Source organism: Necator americanus, chromosome II (assembly GCF_031761385.1).
Source record: "Necator americanus strain Aroian chromosome II, whole genome shotgun sequence".
In the NCBI taxonomy this organism is placed as follows: Eukaryota; Metazoa; Nematoda; class Chromadorea; order Rhabditida; family Ancylostomatidae; genus Necator; species Necator americanus.
Genome location: NC_087372.1, coordinates 13288558 through 13308021, shown reverse-complemented (window position 1 = coordinate 13308021; position 19464 = coordinate 13288558). Strand labels below are relative to the sequence as shown.

Genomic DNA, 19464 nt, shown 5'->3' with positions numbered 1-19464 from the left:
TTTTTTTCCGATACATCTCTGATGACAATGCGTGGACGGCCGGCGAATTCAAACGAAGAACGCTGCCAAAGCACGGCCGCGCTCGAATAGGAACGTGGAAGTTTCGCACTCACTATGAACGAGTTTATAGTGCACAGCTTGAAGGAAAACATGTTCATCGAACATCATTAGAGAAGTGGTGCTGTAAAAACATTACTACAAACGTCTGTTGTCTCCTTCTGGCAAATCAAGATCGAAGAATAGTTCGAAGAATCGAGAAAGAAAGCACCATAGAAAATGCTGAATGCTACAAAGTCTATTGCTTTTCTTTTCTTCCAGGATTTCTTAGAACTCATGTCGAGAGTGATGCGATTTCTATTGGAACGATGAAGAAAATTACAGAATCAAAGAAAAATATTCTGACTTATAGTCCACAAAAATATAAAGCTGCTAAAGAGAAAAACAACCGCTTCACTTCAACTCCTTGTTTTCACCTACAAAACAAAGAATGTTTGTGTTGTTTATTCAATTATAGATGAAGAAAAGTGAAGGAAACGCTACACATAATTCTGAAGAAAAAAGTGCAATTAAAGCGATGCGAAAGAATACGGAACAGTACAATGTTAAGTCATTACATCAGTTCAAGACTAAGATTTAAAAAAAAAAAAACGTTTTTGATGGAGAGTGACCTCCAAAGGTCAACCAACAAACACGCAACAGTTCTCGCGTAACGAAGTCTACTAAGTACACAGTGTCGAAAATTGCAAGTGACAAGGTCATACAAGAAAGAAAATTGAAGAAAACCATGAAGTAACGGCGTGATGAGATCTGAAAACGTCAAAATCAATCTCAACATTCTGCCAGAAAAAAAATCGACAATCGACAAACTTCTTAAGGCTGAAAAAGAATTTCAAATTCAAGTTACTTTTTAGATTGGTGTGCGGTGCCGCCAAGCGCCCTCAAAGTGCGCTCATGAGGATTTGATCATCGTTTTGATGAATAAATCTATTTCAAATATGAGACAGTTACTGTACAGACGTTTGTGAACCAATCCTAAGCGTTTTATTGACGAGTGTCTTCTGAAAAAAAAGGATCTACTTTTTTGAGGTGAGAATCGAAGCCACCCTCTCGCCCGTCATCTTTGGAACAACACCTATTTTCAGAGTAACTCCCTCAAAAATTTTGGTTGAAGAGAGCTGCCTTATTATTTGCACTCTGATTCATTTGAAAAATCCCAACTGCTGTTCAAAACTGCTGTTTCTGAATGGAATCCTCGGGAACTGCTGTTTTTGATTGGAACGGCTAAGGAAACAGGAACCTCCTGATTTCTTCCACATAAATCCATACTCTGAGCACACTATTTTTATAAGGAGAGCAAAAAAAAGACATTCAGAATTCGAAAGAAAACGTCCAGTGATTAGCTGTCGAAAAGGCCATATATCTATGTATGTATTCCCAATCCATAAAACGTACACATTTGGTCTGCATGTACAATCATCAGAAATTAAATGTGTGCTCGGAATTCCATACCCTTAAGCGTGTCTGAGTAGACCTGCAGGGAAGCCTTACAGCCAATAAATTCGATATGTACATATTGTATCCTTTAAAACTGGAAAAAACTTTGTATTTTTGTATTCATTGTAATTTGTATTCAACTGAGGCCTAACCAGTGATGAAAGGATAAAGGATAACGTTTTTGGCGTTTATCAATCCGCTTGGGATGCACCCACTTCAACCCAATCACTTCAATCCTGTAACTGGCCTATACAATGGACCTGCGGTGGCTGCCGATGTGTCAAGTCAGTGCTTTTATCCTCTCAGACAAGTCTGGTACCAATTTATCGACCCCAGAGGGATGAAAAGCTTGGTGAGCACTAGGGCGGATTCGAACCTGCGATCGATCGTGCAGGAACCGCTAATCTCGAACCACTACACCACACCCACCCCAACCGGTGATAATCCTTATAAAATAGGAAAAGAAGAAATATTTATATTATATTATATATATTTCATAAAACGTTTATATATTTTATATTCACTAAATTCTAGTATCATATTCAGAAATCAAAATCGTCGTCAAAGAAACGTCTAGAAAATCGTAGAAATTGTCAAAGAAGAATAGATCGCAGAAAAAAAAACTTTTAGAGGCAGAACATTACGAAATTGAGCATTTTCGGGTCTTTGTGGGACAGTAGTGGGTTCGGACTACAAATTATGAGTATAAACGTGCCCACGCTCAATTTCTCCTAATCGTTCTGAAAAACGGCGTTGGAAACGACCTCAATTCCTGCGAGGTACGCTAGAACGCGGCATTTTTGTACACTACGACCGACTACATAGGGAGCTTATTCAATGGTTTTACTTGAATACGTTGGTGAGGAGACCGCATTGATCTTCGACCGCTCGCGTGTGTATGCGGCGCGTGCACGAAGGTGGAGTGTTTTCACGTACCTCGTGGTGACTGAGCCCGTTTCCCACGCCGTTTCTCAGGACTATTACAAGGTGCGCGCTCATACTCCTAATCCACTCACTACTGCTGCAAACTAGAAAACAGCATTGCGCTTATAATTTTTATTAAATCGAGGGATCTACTGAGTCAAAATTCTGTTCATTGAAGGCTTTACAATGAAAATATCACCAGCCGCTAACATTTTGCACTTTTTATCCGAAAAATTCATTCGTTCTGTCTCAGATTCCACCACTGATTTCTGTTCTGACCTACAAAAATGAAAACATTTTGGCGAAATCAATTTTTCAGGAAAGAGCCATTTCCAAACTCCTGAGCATTGAGTTTATGCAATGATAACATTCTCCTGATGGAAAGTATGATTATGTAAACCTGACTCAGCTTTAGTTTGAAGCCTGTCATCTAAAAAAGAGCTCAAATAGGTATGGGATGCAACCTTCAAAAACATTGGGGAATTCATTTGAAATTAATTTTCAGGGCAAGGAAGTCCAACTGAATAGAAAAGCGATCAGACTATTTGCTGGAAGTGCTGTTTGATATCGCTTTTCTTCAGCTGGTAAGCGAAAAATAAACATCAACACACATATGGAGCTGAAAAAGTCAACAAAGAAATCGAACGTGACTATCCAGCGGCTTTCACCACATAACTGGCCGCTATAGGTTTTCCCCGGTTTTCTCGACACGTCTAGAATTCACACAACTGGATTTTTAAGAGCACTTCCTGCAGTCGGGTAGTTGACAGCCGTTTCCGGAAAGGAAACAAAAGAGAAAAATACTGCACTGTTTGACCAAGAGCTATCCATGAAAATCCGATTTTCATGAGCAAGAACGTTCAGGAGGATTTCTTTCGCTTAGTGCTTTTTTCACTGAGGAAGATAGTTTTAATCCTTGTGGTGCTAATTTTTACGAGAAACCAATGAGGCTTAGGAAGACCGTGTCTACATGAACTGAAGCACCAGTTTCGCTGGTACACCGTGAAATTCTTGAGCGAACATGCTATTCTTCTAGAGATGGTAGGGAAATTTTCACAAATTCTGAAATTGCAATTATGAAAATAATGGAATTTATTCAAAATCTTCAAAAAGGGACTACGATTCTCGAAAGTATCATTTATTGCAGTATTGTGTTTAACTGCCAAAACTGAACTGAAATCTATCTACTTTCTTGCGATAAGAATAAAATTCGCTCATATCTTTTCTATTAGTGTGCCTACAAGATGAGATTTTTAGATGGGACCCTTACCAGATTGACGTTTCGACTTCTTCACCGACTTTAGAGCCGTAAATAGACGTTAAAGGTCATAGAAAGAAATAGAAGTTACAGTAAAATTAATCAAATTCAATAAAGACGAATCTAGTTCAACCTCTTTTCGCGCCTTCGAAGACGGCAAAAAAGCAGAAACATGAGGCTATTGAAAATTTGATCTAAAAACCTCGCAGACACACTAAAAAAACCGACGTATGCCGAGGTTCCAAGAAACATGAACGTTCGAACTCATTCGCATGCATTCATGTTGACGACAGAAGTACTGAAATTGACTAAGAATGGACGGCGAGTACTCTTCTGGTGAGGCGCAAGATATCGGAAGAATCGTTTTTGATGCAGAATGCAAATCCAAAGAACCAGAATGGTTCATCGCGATGTAAAAATGCAACAGAAATAAATGTGTTGGTAAAGTTGACAGTTCTTAGAACGAAACGTGAACGCTAACCAGTTGCGTACAACGTCCGGAACAACTTTTTCGCAAAACGAATTAAATGCTTTGTCCGCTGTACTTGATAGGATATCGAGGAAAACAAAATTCACGACTATCAAAAAGAAATGAGCTTTGGTGCGCTATCTCATAAAAAGGTCTTGTTTGCTTTCGGCGGTTCTAAGCCAGTTCAAGTTCCGCTCAAAATACGTCCTCTATGGCTTTTATGCCACCCTGAATAACTTCAAGAAAGAGTGAAGCAAAGAGGGATAGCAGTTTTATGGTGCATGATTCAGAACGACTCTAGAAAATGAAGTAGTGAAAAATCAAGCAGTACTGGCAGGGAGGCAATAAAAATGCCGTAAAAGCGTGATTTCGATAAAAAGTACGCAGTGGTGCTGTAGAGAGAACATTTCCATCCATTAACCGAGCATACGAGAGAAATATTCTCAAGGAACGCGAAACTAGCCGCGACCCTAAACGCCCGCATGATGGTACTTTTTTGCAATGTTCACATAGAAAGGAAGAGAATTTCTAGTTAAGTTAGTTCTACATGGAAAAGCAAAACAAGGGTTTTCCAGATCTGTACCAAAGAAACCGAAACGAGTCATAGGCTCCGAGCAAGACCGAAGAAGGAACGGGACGGGCAATCAAAAGAATCAAAGCAGCTGTGCACAACTGCACCACATCTCAGCACTCCTTTTTGCGCTGAACATTCGCAAATATTTGCTGTTTTGGATCCCTACCCTATAACGATCACAGCTTTGGCTAAAACATCCGTGTATATGTCTGATTCTGAAAACCTCACAGGGAAAGAAGAAGGAGATTCAAATTTTGTGCCTAAAACGAGAAAAAAAAGCTGCTTAAAGCCCTTTCGTTAGATCCTAAGCATGCTCATGCGCATATATCTTGTGACCTCAGTGCCTTTTTTCCAGCTGGAGATCAAATCCTATTAAAGTGCTGTTAAGGTTACTTCAAAGTAAACATAAATGTTTAAATGCTTGAAGATTGCAGTTCCTAGAACTAGTAGATGTAATTTTTAACTAATTACTCGAAAGACTCGTCCCGCTTATGCTAGCTAACACAGCATTAACCCATTCCAATTTGGTATAAATAAAAAAATGAGTGTCCGAAATTATCGCAAAACAGCCTAGCACTTCACGGGGATGTTTTTAGAAAATATCAACCAAGATTTGAGAATTTTATAGTTTGAGAAAAGATACTATTATTCCAGAATTTTAACATTGAAAAGTATCTTTTAACAGTAAGAACTCGATGACTTTTTGTGGTTCGAAGGAAGGGTGAGAAAAAAAGAAACGACATAGAACTGTTTTGATAATTTCATCAATTGGCAAAAAAACGTGTTTTTGTGTCCTCAGTTCTACATTGTTGAATTTTCTCCAAATTCAACTTGCTTAATTGTTTACTTCAGTTCATTTCTGAAGTTATTCGTTTGTTTTGGTTTTTGACGAGCTGTACACAAGGTGGTTAATTGATTTTGTTAACTGTCGTTTCGGCAAGTCGCTTCATTCAGAGCCTAAAATGCGCTGTTCGTTTCACAACGTACGCGATCAAACCTCTCCACAACTAAGCAGACAGAATTCGAGTCATATTTTCTAATCCTCAAAGTGACGACTACACGAAATGTTCACTTTAGATTGGGGAAGCGTAGCAGTGACCGCTGACTGGCCGATCACAAAAGCAGATGATTTGTCTCATTCAAATCAGAAGGATTGTCGGAAATACGCTGCTAGTTCCAACTTAATCGAGAGACATACTTCCTCGGAATTCACCTTATCATTTTCTGCCTTCCCTGAATACGAAATGTTATCAGGATCTCCTTTGGTATCAATGAGACATCCGAATTATTCGCCCTCATGATCGATCGATCAGCGATCACTGCCAGGCTTCTGCAATCTAAGGTGAGCACTTCGTGCAGTCGCTTGGAGATCGAAAAGTAGTGTTAGAGGTTCATCTTATAGACTGGTGGTTGGGCAGAAAGAAAAGAAAAAATCGTTTAAATTGTGAATAGGATAGCGCATTTCCGTCTCTGGAAGAAGAAGAAGGATTGGCAAAACGTCGGCAAATACCTCGTAAAAAACTCTTCAAAGATCAACACAACATCTTATCATGCCGAGATTCATCGGGAGCCGAACACTCCGACTATTCGTTTGTTGTCCAACGAGGGTTTAAATGTTTCCTTGAGATTCTCTTCAAGAACGAAAATGACTGATAGAAATCACGAAAAGCATGATCCAATATATATGGTGGGGCGACCATAAGTTGCGGTAGCACTTTCAGTTTTCATTCCCCCCGAGGAAAAATTCCTGATAGTTTGGAAAAAGTTTAACTCTGATTTTCTAAATTTAAACGAAGAGAGATGAAACACTGTAGTTTAGCGGACGTGAGAAATTCCATTTCTTTGCAAACTTTATATAAATTGTTAAACGCCTCACTCTAAAAAATATGTAGAGAGTCAAAGAATAGTCAATATTTCTGCTCGCATTTGAATCAAAAGCAAATCAACCTAACGCCACTCGTCGAACAACTCAATGACCGTTCAAAATTGTCGAGTGTCATGCGGAAAAAGCGATTAGACTCGACAGACACCACTCAAGGTCAAATTAAGTTAGCAGTGATGTCCATTGGGGAGGGAATCAAAACGCAATCATACTGGAGTCATGAGACTGTTCCGGCGGAAAGATCACACTTAGAAGTCAAATAATTGATTCCCAAATGAAAAAAAATCATTTTTGGGTGCGAGTATTACCGATGACTAACTTTTGAACAGGCTCTGATTGATATGATAGAAAATGAATGGGTCTAAAGAGAGAGTTGAGTTTTTTTTCTATAAAGTTCCCGACCTAAAGTTCACTTGCGAAATTAAAGGCTTTGGGATTCGCCCACGATTAGATACGGCTGAAGGTGTAGTCAGTTCATGATTATGAGCGTGATCACAGTCATTTATAGTTGGGTCAAAACGACGTGAAGCACTGACAGTTGCGTAAGCGGTTGCGCTCGGAGCGTTGCAGTTGATCGCAGCGGTTGGAATCGAGGTGGGACCGTGGCGGACTCCAGAGATGGATGGCAGTAGCGAAGATCCTTACACGATCCCAACCGCTACGCTCAATCGCGCCGCTTCGAGCGTAGCCACTTGCGCAGGTGTCCGTGCTTCATGTCGCTTTGACCCAACTATACGCACGACTCACCGCACGCAAAAAAGTCGTTTCGTCATCAGCAACAGAGCCTACAACATTAGCGGGGGTGATGTCAATGATGAAAATGCAGCATACTGTACAAATAACATGAGGAATTATTAGAACAGCCTGGTGAAGGAATCTGACCCAACATTATCAAATATCGCGTCTTTCTTGTGCTTGTGAGCGGGTGGACCCATCACTGTTTCCACCACTGGGATCGTCACACCAAACTCATATCAGAATATCAAGCCTTATACTACTCGAAGAACTGCGCAAGTGGAAGATCACAACTCCTAAGCTCCGCTGCAGTGATGTCTGACAAGAGACGTTTCTTTGCCGAGCGTCTTAAGATCTGACGCTATCTGGGAGATCGCACCCGATTTCGATTTTGCCTTATACTATGCCTTATACTCCTATATCGCCACAACAGCAAGGCATTGCAGCGCTCCTCCATTACGCGTGCGCTCTTTGCTTCGTCCATTGTTGTCCCTATTAAAAAAAGCTGTTCCATGTTTAGAAACCATTCCTTCACCTCACCGTCGAACGGAGCGACTACTGAGAAGCCGATGCGAACGGCTAAGTCGAACAAGCGCAACTCTCGAACAGTACCACCAGCCCAAATGGAGAAGAAGAAGGTGTCGCGAGCTGGAGGTCCTTGGGATTGCAGGGAATTGTAGAGCATGAACTGTCCTGGTCGCGATTCGTCGTCCTGGAATGGTATTCCTGTAGTGGGTGGCTAGTTATAACCCTCCCAGTCTACCATACATTACGATGTTAGGATAGAAATGCGACTTTTGTAGTTCGCAAGAAATTTTGAGATATGGTTTTACAATGATTTATGGTCGTTCACCATTATGTTTATTCCTATCCCTTTTTTTCTTTAGCTTGTTGCATTTTTAGTAAATATTTTGCTTTAGAAAGCAATGAAAGTAACAAGAAATGCATGGTGCTTCCTTGTATGTTGAACAACATCAAACAATGCGAAATGTGGCCAATTCGCATTGTACCGTTTGTGAAGCGCCTGGAGAGCGCGCCATTTTGCAAAGCAAAAGTAATGCCTTCGGCGATTCTGAAATGACAATGAAACCTTTGAAGAAATTTGCAGGATTTGGAAGACGAATAGTTGAAGCCTGCCATGGATACTGCGCCGGCTGGGCGACGCGAACAAAGTTTTACGCGCCACCTTAGTGTGGAATTCTACTTCGACGGTACATGAACTCTGGATTTTACCAATTGATTGCTATCTCGAACAACACGTGGATTCATTTCGATAATTCCGTCAGGAAGAGATAGTAGACCGAAACCAGTCCAAAACCCAGATTCGCACGGAAAGGATATGTTATGCATAGGAGAAACACGGATTGAAATAAAGGACTTGGGAATGATAATAAATAAATGGAAAATAGGAGTAATGCTGAGTGTGTATGAGTTTAATTTGATCCTGTGATTTTGGCAATTCGTTCGAAGGTAAACTGTACGGAATGAAACGGACGGCATTTATGTGAATTCTTGACTGAGAAGGAGATAAATAAGTGCTAATTACAAAGAAAGTGTAATAGATGGACAATAGACATAACGGATCTCATTATTAAAAAGAGGAATACTCGTGTAGCTATTAAAAAGAGGAATCCTATTTCTACTGGATCTATGTGAGGACGATATTAGCACTGAAGCGTACAAGGTACAAGTGGCTAGGTGATATCTGAAACCTAGGTTTCTTTCAGGGTTCATATGTTCCCAATCTGTAGTACCGAAGTTTTTGTACAGAATAAAAGTTTGTAAGATTTCTAGGAGTTGAAATTAAATGAATCCCAGTTTTTTCTCTACACTTATACGTACTTCCACTTACCGTAGTATTTTTCGCATCGCATCATTACGGATGTGTTCGAGGCGAGTGACACCGATTGTCCATCGCAGCGTGTTCATATTCATCACTTTGAGACGACATTCCACTTCTTTGGCTGCGGAACAGCACTCGGCGCCATGGCTACGGGTCGAATGATGGTTCCATAAGGCATTGGCGTGAGCCGTTAGGGTATCCTCTTGTCAAAGAGCACGCCTGTGGCTGCTCCCCACTTAAGCCATGCAGCGGACTTCACCTGCGACTTCACGCGACCGGCAACTTCACATGCGAGCCTCGAATGGAATCGTCAAAATCGTCAAACCGAGATACTTGGAATGTGGACCCCCGGAATATCTATACCGTCAGTCCTACTCGAATATAGATTAAAATTCCAAATTCCTGTTCTGCAGACTCGGCAAATTTCAATCTATACTCGAAGAGTAGACATTCTGCTACAAAATCCACATATTAGTCGGATTCTCTCGAGCTGCGATAAAGAGTGCAATAATCACTGCATCAGTGCCCAATCCGCCTCATATTATCCTTACTCAATTCCTTTGGAAACAGGAGCAACGTGACACCCATCTTTGGCCAAGATCTCATTCTAAAACGAAGTGTTTTATACGATGAAAATAAAGTCATCATGGAGGACCCGATAAAACAGGCGGGGAGAAAGAAGAGGTGTTTACTCCTGCTGAACAATACAGAAGCCGAACGCGAAAATGACGAAGAGCATTTGTATTGAAGGAATGAGGATCAGGTCAAACCTAACAAGCAGCTGACAATCGTGGGTGCAATTGACAATCGTATCCCAAAGATTTAAGCTCTTTCCAGGAGTGAGCCGCTACCTGAAAACGATGCGGTGATAGATTTTGAGTAGACGCCAAAACACCATAAAGTACAGGAATTTGTACTTCCCCTCTTATTCTGGTGAAACAACGTGAGAAACGGCCTTGGCGATCGAATTTTCCTCTGAGGTGCGTTCAGATGGACTGCTGACGCCGTGCCTCCTGCTTGTCGGCACGACGCGACGCGACGCGCACGCTTGCGCTCGCAGATGTGTCACGTTGTTAGGTGAATCGTAGGAACATTAGATGGCCAGGCCGACTGAAACGCTGTAGTTTCAACAAAGGATATTAAGTAAATTCCAAAACTGCATAAAGTACAGGGTTTCGTATTTCCCTCTTATGCTGGTGACACAGCGTGGGGAACTGCTTTTGCGATCGAATGGGATTGAACGTGATCGTGCTTGTACTTATCTACAACTCTAATCCTGTCTTTCGTGAGGATACCACCATCTTCGATTTCGTTGTGTGCTGCCGCTCAGTCCGATCAAGATGAAGAAAGTGTCCTTGCAGATAGCACAATTTGAAACTCGACCCGTTTATAGCGACTGCACGAAGGCGACGGATATCGCAGTAGTTCCGCTCTTTATTTGTGTTTCAAAGTGATAGGTAAGGTTTCTTTTTTAAATGTGGCGATTTTGTTAGGCAACTCTGGAAATAAAAATTTAAATAAATCATTATTGAGGGTTATGGTGGCGACTCCAGCAGCCCCGCGGCAACAAGAACCATCAAAGTTCCCTTAAAAACTCTAGAAAGTTGGAGAGTCGGGTGTCAAAAAGCGTCCATTCCTTATTCGGTTCTTGTAGTTGAACGACCGATGTTGGTGCAATCTTTAAGAATATGTTGTCCGAAAGTTCTGCTTCTAACCCTTGGTGTGACCACACTTGAAACTTCTCGAGTTTCAATATTCGGTGGCCAACAAATGAGACGGCGTTGGCTCCGTTTTAACACTCCTAAACCAAACAAAATACGTTATTTGACTACTGTCTACCAGTTGTACGATGGTGGCTCCTAGTTCAGCGCGTACGCGAAACATCGCTTGAAAATTCTGAAGCGATGACATCAGTTTACTCAACGAGACAACAATAGAAGATTGACGAAGCGGAATTTCGCAAAACAGGCTTTATAAATCCGAAGTAAGTGATTGCCTCGTCGTATGAACTGAAGTCTCAATCAGAGTCAGAGCCTCTTGATTTTTGTGAGCTGTGGCCATTTCGCGTCCGGACTACGGGATTTGCAAACTACCTCCCAAATTTCATGTGCTAGCAAAAAAATCCACACCCACCATCAGAGATTTCTGCCTTTAACAAACTAACAATCTGACAAAACAGTTTTTGTGGGAGGAATCCTGTTTCCATTGATAATACCGTTGTCATTGTTCTGTGCGTGCTCCCAATGGGCGGACCTCCATCGGAAGAGGGAAGTGGGCGGAACCATCGCCGGCAGTTATGTTCCCCCTCACACTACCGACAGTCGTCCTAGTGCTGCTGTTTGGAAGCGTCACCTCGGACGTCATTCAAAAGTAAGCTGTCTGGTCAAGAAAAACTACATTCAAAGCTGCTAATCCCTTCTAAGCAACTAAAAGTGCACAGATTATTAAGTTAAGATTAGATGAAGGTTAGACTATTCTAACCTTCATCCATCTTGGAAGTAGATCCTTGTCTTAGAGAAATATGTGAAGAACTCTCTATTCCCGTACACCGAATAATGGAGCTTGTTATGAAGTAAAAAGATCTTCTTTCTCCTTTCTGGCTGGTGACCATCGCTATCGCTCAGCTTCTGCCAATTGTTAGACAAATCTCCGATACTTTTCTCCCAGAATTCAAGCACCAGGAAGGGAAAAAGAGGGCGCGTGATCGAGAGAATAAAGAAAACGGGGAACCACTTAACAGTCTGGACCCGTCAATTTGTTAATCCAATGAAGTTTCAATTAACAATCAGTTACTTTGTATGACTCATTAGTCTAATTACGGCTTATTTTTCACTTCACACTGCACTTTATAGTCGTTTTTCTTCGTATTTCTCAGTTTAATTAAATTAATTTTGCAAATCTGACTGACATAGTCGATAAGCTTCTAGAAGTTCTTCGTGTCTCGCGGAGATTATGTAGCTCCTCTGCAACATTTTATATCTTTTAATGTAAAACTAATCTTTCACTTAATATAAGGTCAGATACTAGAAATCTAATTAATAACTGGTTAATAATACTAGTAATGTAAGAGTAATGTAAGTAAAGTAAGAATGTAGTAATGGTAAGAGCGGGATTCATAATACTATTAGCCGACAATGCCTACTGTCACTGCATTGAAGCACCAGGTGAAGTTCTTTTAGGTTAAAGGTGTCACTCCACGAATCTGAGGTGGCACGGATTTCAGGTGGAGTATTCGTATACGGCATAGTAGTATATAGCCATAGCCAGCCTTATGCACGCGCCGTATCTTCCGGACCGTGTTTTTACGGCAATTAGGAAGAAATGGACGGAATTACCCACCTCTCCATGATCTACTATCCCGTATAAGAATACTCCACCTGAAATCCGTACCACCACTGATTCGTGGGGTGATGCCTTTAATCACGACTGCTTCTTGTCTTTCTCTACTTAGTCGCCAAACGTAGTCTGTTGCATGTCTCCTGATTCAAAGGATAGGGGATACTGAAAAAGAGTCAGTAAGATCAGAATGAATTTCCAGCTAAGTATTCAAGTAGAACTATCCATTTTGTGGGGTTATCGCGAAACAAATATAAATAAATCAAAGATGTTGTTAACATTTTTTCACTACTACAAACTCATTTCCAGTTTTCTCATTAGGCTCCCACCAGAAAACAATTCACTCTTTAAGGTGTTTTCACTCTGAAAAAAACCATTCATAAAGACGCCTGAAAGATGTCTACTGGGACAATTTGAATATTTTAAAAGGCAACAATATGTCCGAATCTAAGATCGCTCACGCAGCCTCTCTATTTTGCAGAGCAAGGTACCGAAATTACAAAAATATAGGATTTGGAACTATTAGAAATATAATAGATGGAGAAAGATTATTTCGAATTCATCTAATATATCTTGAATATAGTATTTCAATAAGATATCTCTAGATGCACCAGCTTTTGCTAAATCAGAAACGGAAATACTTGGCCACGGACTGAAAAGAAGACGAAACCGAAATTATCAGATCGGTATCTCTATGGAAGACATTTCCTGGCTAGACGTACCATCCATATTTATGGAAAAAATTACTGGTAAATGTTTCTAGAGGCTCAACTGTGACTTCTATAGGGTTCCTTACAAATATCAAACTCAAAGAAGTGAGTTAGTCGAGCATATTTACTTGAATCCCGAGTGCAAGCGTACTAATTTGGCATGGGCCTACAGATCCAATCATCGTCGACTTTGTTACAGCCATTTGGTTGGCGGTTAAAGATCTCATAAACTCTAAGAAATTTCCTGGAGAATATTGCTTAGAGTTTATGAGATCTTTAACCGTAGTCTTTCGTTTCACTTTTACTTAGTAAGAATCGCAATTCTCAATAACTGAATTCGTCAAAGATTTTTTTTGACAGCTAAAAAAATTGGGAGAAAAAACCCTCAGATTATTATCTAATTTCTAATTTGAAATATGGCATAAATTTCAGCTCTGATGATCGAAGTTTGCAAGTACTGTCACGAAATCACACTACGTTATGTTAAAATATCACACCACCATTGCTCAGAACTGCCCGTTTGCCTCCCATCTCCACTGCTGACACAGAAGAAACGGCCCTTCCAGGTTTGCCCTGAGAGCAAACACTTAAAATTATCCGCTGATTGCTATTCCTCAAACATTCCAAAAATATTATATTCCATAATGAGATTCCTAAAATATTATAGTCAGCACCAAATGTTCTCGTTTAGATAAGTGCGATGTAGGTTCCTCTGGAGTGGGACAGAGGGAATAGGGGGTCCGCGTCAAGCACAGAACGGGGTCCGCAGCAGAAAATATGTCGCACTCATTTAATCGGGTACAACGGATGTTAATAAATGCGTGCAGGTACTTTCTCAGGAACCTGATCCCGAAATGTACATTTGCCACATTGCGTGATTTTCTCCAATTTGTCTTCATCTAACTTATACCTTCTGCTCTCCTTACCTTGCCCGGGTTTTTCCGATTTTCACTCCTCAAGACGCACTCATAACTCATAATCCTGCAAATATTCATATCGATCATAGATTTTCTTCAGAGGTAAGAATCTTCATTTCCTTCATCTCCTATCACACTTTTCACTTTTCCTGTCTAACATAATCCTTTCTTGTTTTTTTTTTGTGTATGTGTTTGACTGCTTCTGAGTTAACCTATGGAAAATATAATAATACCATAGCATCCACAGCATCCAGCAGCCTAAGTGCAGTCAACACCGCGAAGCAACCCGGTTTTTTCAGTGATATGGAAATATATACGTAATTTATATAATTTAATGCTTAAGTTATGCACATAGTTAACTTTCTGCATCAAACATTTAATTTAGTGGTACACACAGCCATAAATGCAAATGAATTACACAGTGTATTCAAATTTTACTTTCAAAAAGGAAACAAAAGTTATACGTTCCCGATTTTAGACAAACGTCGCGTAAGACGCAGTCGAGGCCGCTGAGATTAGGTTAGCTGATCGGCCGCACAAAATGAGAAAGTAATTTTCGTTCTATTAGCCTCAATCAGATAGCGAACGGCATTTAGTCGAAACTCCACGGCATTATTGAAAACAAACTGTTCCCGATTCGTGGGTTTCCTTCAACATTTTTTCCGCAAAAATCATGGGATCCACATGGAAAAACAGCGCATTAATGAGGGGTTATCATGTAATTTGTTAAATCGCAAAATACGCCTACTGAGAATGTGGGTTAATGAAATTTTGGATCTCGTTAATCCATACGAACGGCGTGTTGATGGTACGTGCTAATATGTTATTCACTCATGCTACTGCAAAAGAACCTCTATTGGCATGTGTCGTCTCATAAAATCTTCAGAATATTTCTTTTTACGCTTAAAAATAGTGCGCTAATGCCTGGACGAGACTTTTAACCTCAGCGAACCCTTGAGAACTCCTTAAATATTGGATAACCACAACATATTCATTCAGCTGAGGAAACCGTTCTACGCACCAGCGGATATTAGATTCTTGACCATGATAAATCAGGAACGCAATGTGAGATTCACATTAAAGAGAAAAATAAGTAATGCGTATGGACAGCTGATGATTTCCGTGCTAAACTGCAAAGTAATTAAGGTAGCTGCGATCAAAAACCCAAAACAAGAAAAAAACAATGGTGGGATTTGTAGGTTTATTGAGGAAAAACTTTTTAGTATTCGATCGCCTTGATGTGCACTAAAGACAGAGTTTCCAGGGGGCCCACAAACGACTTCTACAGTATGCTCGGACGATATCAAGAAAGACCTCAAAAGTTAGTCACATACAGTTTTTCTTATGCTTTATGGTAAATTCGGTTGATTAGCATTGTTCTCAGTGTTTGTGCAGTCACTCAACTAATGAGAACGTAAAGCAAAATATTGCAAGGACACGAATTCGTATGAGAAAAATCTCTCTTAAAGGCATCACCCCACGAATCTGAGATGGTACGGATTTCAAGTGGAGTAATCGTATACGGGATAGTAGATTAAGGAGAGGGGGTGATTCCGTCCATTTCTTCCTAACTGCGGTAAAAAACGGCCCGGAAGATGTGGCGCGTGCCCAAGGCTGGCGCGCTCCAATCGAACTTCTTGTAGAAAATGGTGCGCCAGAACGCCAGGGCCGTTCTTCACGGCAATTAGGAAGAAATGGACGGAATCACCCCCTTCATAATCTACTATCCCGTATACGAATACTCCACCTGAAATCCGTACCACCCCAGATTCGTGGTATGCTGCCTTTAAAAAATATGAAAAATTCTGCTTCTATGCACAAACTCTCCATCTTTCATCTAAACTTATCCTGTACAAAATCATACATATGTTCACTTTTTGACCGACCTGTTGTTGCAGTAAATTGTTCTTGATTCAAATCCATATGAACTCATAATCCGCCAACATTGCCATCTCTATCATTCTATTAACGGCTGATAACATTTGATTTTACTGCAGTAAAGTTTGTTTGGATGCATGATAAAGTGCATAGTGTTGATCAGGCAAGGGCTAACACATTCGACTTCAATTCGATATCGTAGAGGCTTATGAACTCACATGTGATCTACTGTGACTTGTTGGAGCAGCCGATGTGCTAAGTCAGCGTTCCTATCCTCGCAGACAAACCTTGTTTCAATTATTCGACCTGAGCGAGACTAATGGTTTGGTTCTCCTAGCACGGTTCAACCGAACAAATGTTTGGGAACCTCTTACCACAGCGCTACGTCTGTTCAGCTATACTTTTTTTTGGTTCGTAAGTGAATATGTGGCTACATCCTCTCCGCAACTAACTCTACTTTTTGCTGTCTCTAAACACCTCTTAATGCTTTTATTCGTGAAATGCGGTCTTTTTAGTTGAACAAGAAAAATCCGCCCAAACCAGTCAACCTTCTGAAGTCAACGAATTAGTACCAGGGGAATTAGCACTTGTCTGGGAGGATTGGGGATGCTGACCTGATACATTGGCCCAAGTCATTGTATATGCTGTACATACTTCCATGAACAAAAAATGATTCTGAATGGAAGTCGAAAGCGCAGGTGCATTACCACGGGGAGTGCAGTGTTCTCCATCCTTATTCTTTTTTACACTTGGATTCATAATCACAACTGTTCCTTACCGTTTTAAAAACGCATCTGCGGCTAGTAGGAACTGCCGGATTGCCAGGAACTTCATTGCAAGGTTATGTTTTCCTCATAGTATAAGAGACAAAATTGCCACGCGCACTTTCCACGCACGCTATGAGAATGCAGGTGAATTTCTAGGGATCTTGACAAAAGCAGGAATATACATCGTATCTTTCACATAACCACACAGAACAGTCATTGTACATATGTAAGTCCTGCTGGGAAAATCAAGGTACACAATAATTTCTAAAACTAGCGTGGAGGTCGAACCTACACCTACCGTACCCTGTTTGTACTTGCTTTCCCTAACAAACTGGTCTACTAGAGTAGGTCACGGTTTTTTCACAGTTCGCCGCTTGTATAAAGGAAGATGGTTGTGCGGAAATGGCAACGGCTCGTCACGGTGTGCTGGCGGTCAAAGATTCGACACCGCCCTAGGCTAGCCAGGCCATTTATCTCTCCGACATCGACGAATTAGTGTTAGATTTGTCGTGGAAGATGAGGGAAGTAAGAAGTAGCCCTCGTGAGTCATTATACAGGCCGTAGATCTGTTCATAAACCTGTACCGATTCTGAATAGAAATAGAATGGATTGACGCCTCCCAGGGGAATCGATCGGCGACAACCATATTATCATTTATCCTTTCTACCATACATGAACGGTAGCAGTTCTAACTAAGGTGCATATGTCAAGGTTGTGGTGCTAATAGAAAGATGTAATCTGGAAAGGACTGGGTTACTCTTGTTCTCTTCACTGGAAAACAAATTATCGTTTCCTTGCTCATGTGAGGTGAGGGTTTGTGGTTGCGACACATGACTGCAATTCGTTCCGATTCGTAAGTCTCCAGGCTAAGAGAAAAACACTTTCTAAATTGTCACAGCAACACTGTTGACACGGATCGTTTTGCTTGAAACACGAGAATTACACGGTAACATCTCAAAGTTTCAATTTCCTTCTCTGCATAATTCGGACATGACCTTTCCGACCATAAACTATTTTTACCGATCACGATTGTGTAACAGATCTTGGAAATGTATCAACCGCCTTCATAGTTTGCTGCTACACGAATCGAGGATAACTGGGTTACAACCGCACTCTGGTCATCACGTTACATGAATTGTACAGAGCTTTTTTGAAACTAGCTTTCTTGGTTAGAGCTCAGTTGGGAGTGTCAAACGAAGCATAAACGTCAAATAGATTCATCGACGATGCGTATGAGTTCGTTTGTGGAAACTAAGGGCGTAAACAAACCGCGTTGGTTCCTCTATTCATTGTTCAGCGGGTACTTTATTCTGTACGAGTTACTGTAGAAGTCGTAGTCGATGTTTTCACCAATTTCACGACTTGTGGTGTTGGAAAAATAGAAAAATAATAAGAGGAATATAAGAATAAGAGAAAAAAATAGAAAAATAGAAAGATCTGGTGAGGGGTGGGTAACTCCTTTCATCACCACCCGAGCACAAATTTTCGTTTCGCGGGTTATATGAGGTGAAGGTTTGTAGTTGTAGTGCATGTCCACATATTCAGCTTCCAGAAATTAGCTTTTTTTTTCTTTTCCAGAAATTGCTAGGCTATCGCTATTCCACGATCAAGCGAGAAACATTGGATTTGAGACGTTTTTTTGGTAGGAAACTTGCGTTCTTTGCATGGATCCTATAAAAGGAACTTAATGGAAATTTGCGCATAATTACACATTTTTCCTACTATAGTCCATATGTGGAAATAAAAAAAAAACAATGTCCTCGTATGTTCGACCGATTGAATATATTCGAACAGCGGAGTTTTCGAATACTTCAATTTCCAAGTGCTGTAAAGTAGATGAACAGGGCGAGTGCATGGTTTTGTTAACATATCTACTTATTCACCCATGAGCACAAAGTTTCTATATATTTGGAAAAAGATCAGTCCCCAGGATAACAAGCGGGATGTCAGGACAGGAAGTCAGACCCAAATTGTTCCCACAAAATGTGTTAGCCCATTTTAATTGTGTGCAAAACAATTGTTTTAGTCTACCATTGAATTTACTCCTATCATGTTGTTTTGTACGAAAAATTTAAATACAAGCAATTGTCTTGATTAAAGGTAATATTTTATTTTCAAAACGATATTGGGATATTTCTATTATGTGCTAATGTTCTGGTCAGTGGAAGTGAAAAAGGATCAAATTTCTTCGAAAAAAATGTCCACCAGAAATCATCGCTCACTCTAAAAATAAAAGTATATCGACCTCAGTTTATGTATGAAAGAAATTAATTTGCGCTAAGGGGATCTTATGTGATGGAGCTCCTGCAATGAGATTTCCTGCTAGATGATAAGGATATGAAAGAGGAGTTCCTGAAAATTTATCCAGTATGTCGTAGGCATTCTTCGAATTATTTCATTACAAAGGTCACTATGATATTTTGAAAACATTAAAAAATGGAGTAGCCGCCCCTGAATTCAGTTCGTATGAGAGTATTAAGAAAAAAAATGCTCGAGAAATCATTTTTATCTTCAGGAGATTTCCAGCCGGCCTCTATTACTCCCTTATGGGCGAAGATTTGACTGAAACAAAACCAAAGTATGTTTAAATTACTAGCATGCACTATAGAAAAAAAGAAAAAGCACGTTTTAGGAGACCAAGAGACGAAGATGACTACATACTTCCCGACTACTAGCT

At 40.4% G+C, this 19464-nt stretch overlaps 2 protein-coding genes across 3 annotated transcripts; one reads left to right on the top strand and one right to left on the bottom strand.

Moving 5' to 3' along the window:
• Positions 1–450: 450 nt before the first annotated feature.
• On the bottom strand, positions 451–8686 carry RB195_017701 (uncharacterized protein; the record flags this gene model as incomplete). The annotated part of the gene is made up of 4 exons (XM_064184808.1): positions 451–473; positions 784–807; positions 7877–8048; positions 8570–8686. The coding sequence occupies 4 exons, from the start codon at positions 8684–8686 to the stop codon at positions 451–453; spliced, it is 336 nt and encodes a 111-aa protein (XP_064040689.1).
• On the top strand, positions 7906–19462 carry RB195_017700 (uncharacterized protein; the record flags this gene model as incomplete). 2 transcript variants are annotated; one of them, XM_064184806.1, is made up of 6 exons in its annotated part: positions 7906–7990; positions 8257–8390; positions 15142–15288; positions 15366–15463; positions 19303–19365; positions 19420–19462. In XM_064184806.1, 6 exons carry the CDS (start codon positions 7906–7908, stop codon positions 19460–19462), a joined length of 570 nt encoding a protein of 189 aa, XP_064040687.1. The 2 variants fall into 2 exon arrangements, with proteins under 2 accessions (XP_064040687.1, XP_064040688.1); XM_064184807.1 differs by lacking the exons at positions 7906–7990; positions 8257–8390; positions 15142–15288 and adding an exon at positions 11476–11549 and having other exon boundaries at positions 15407–15463.
• Between the last annotated feature and the right edge of the window lie 2 nt (positions 19463–19464).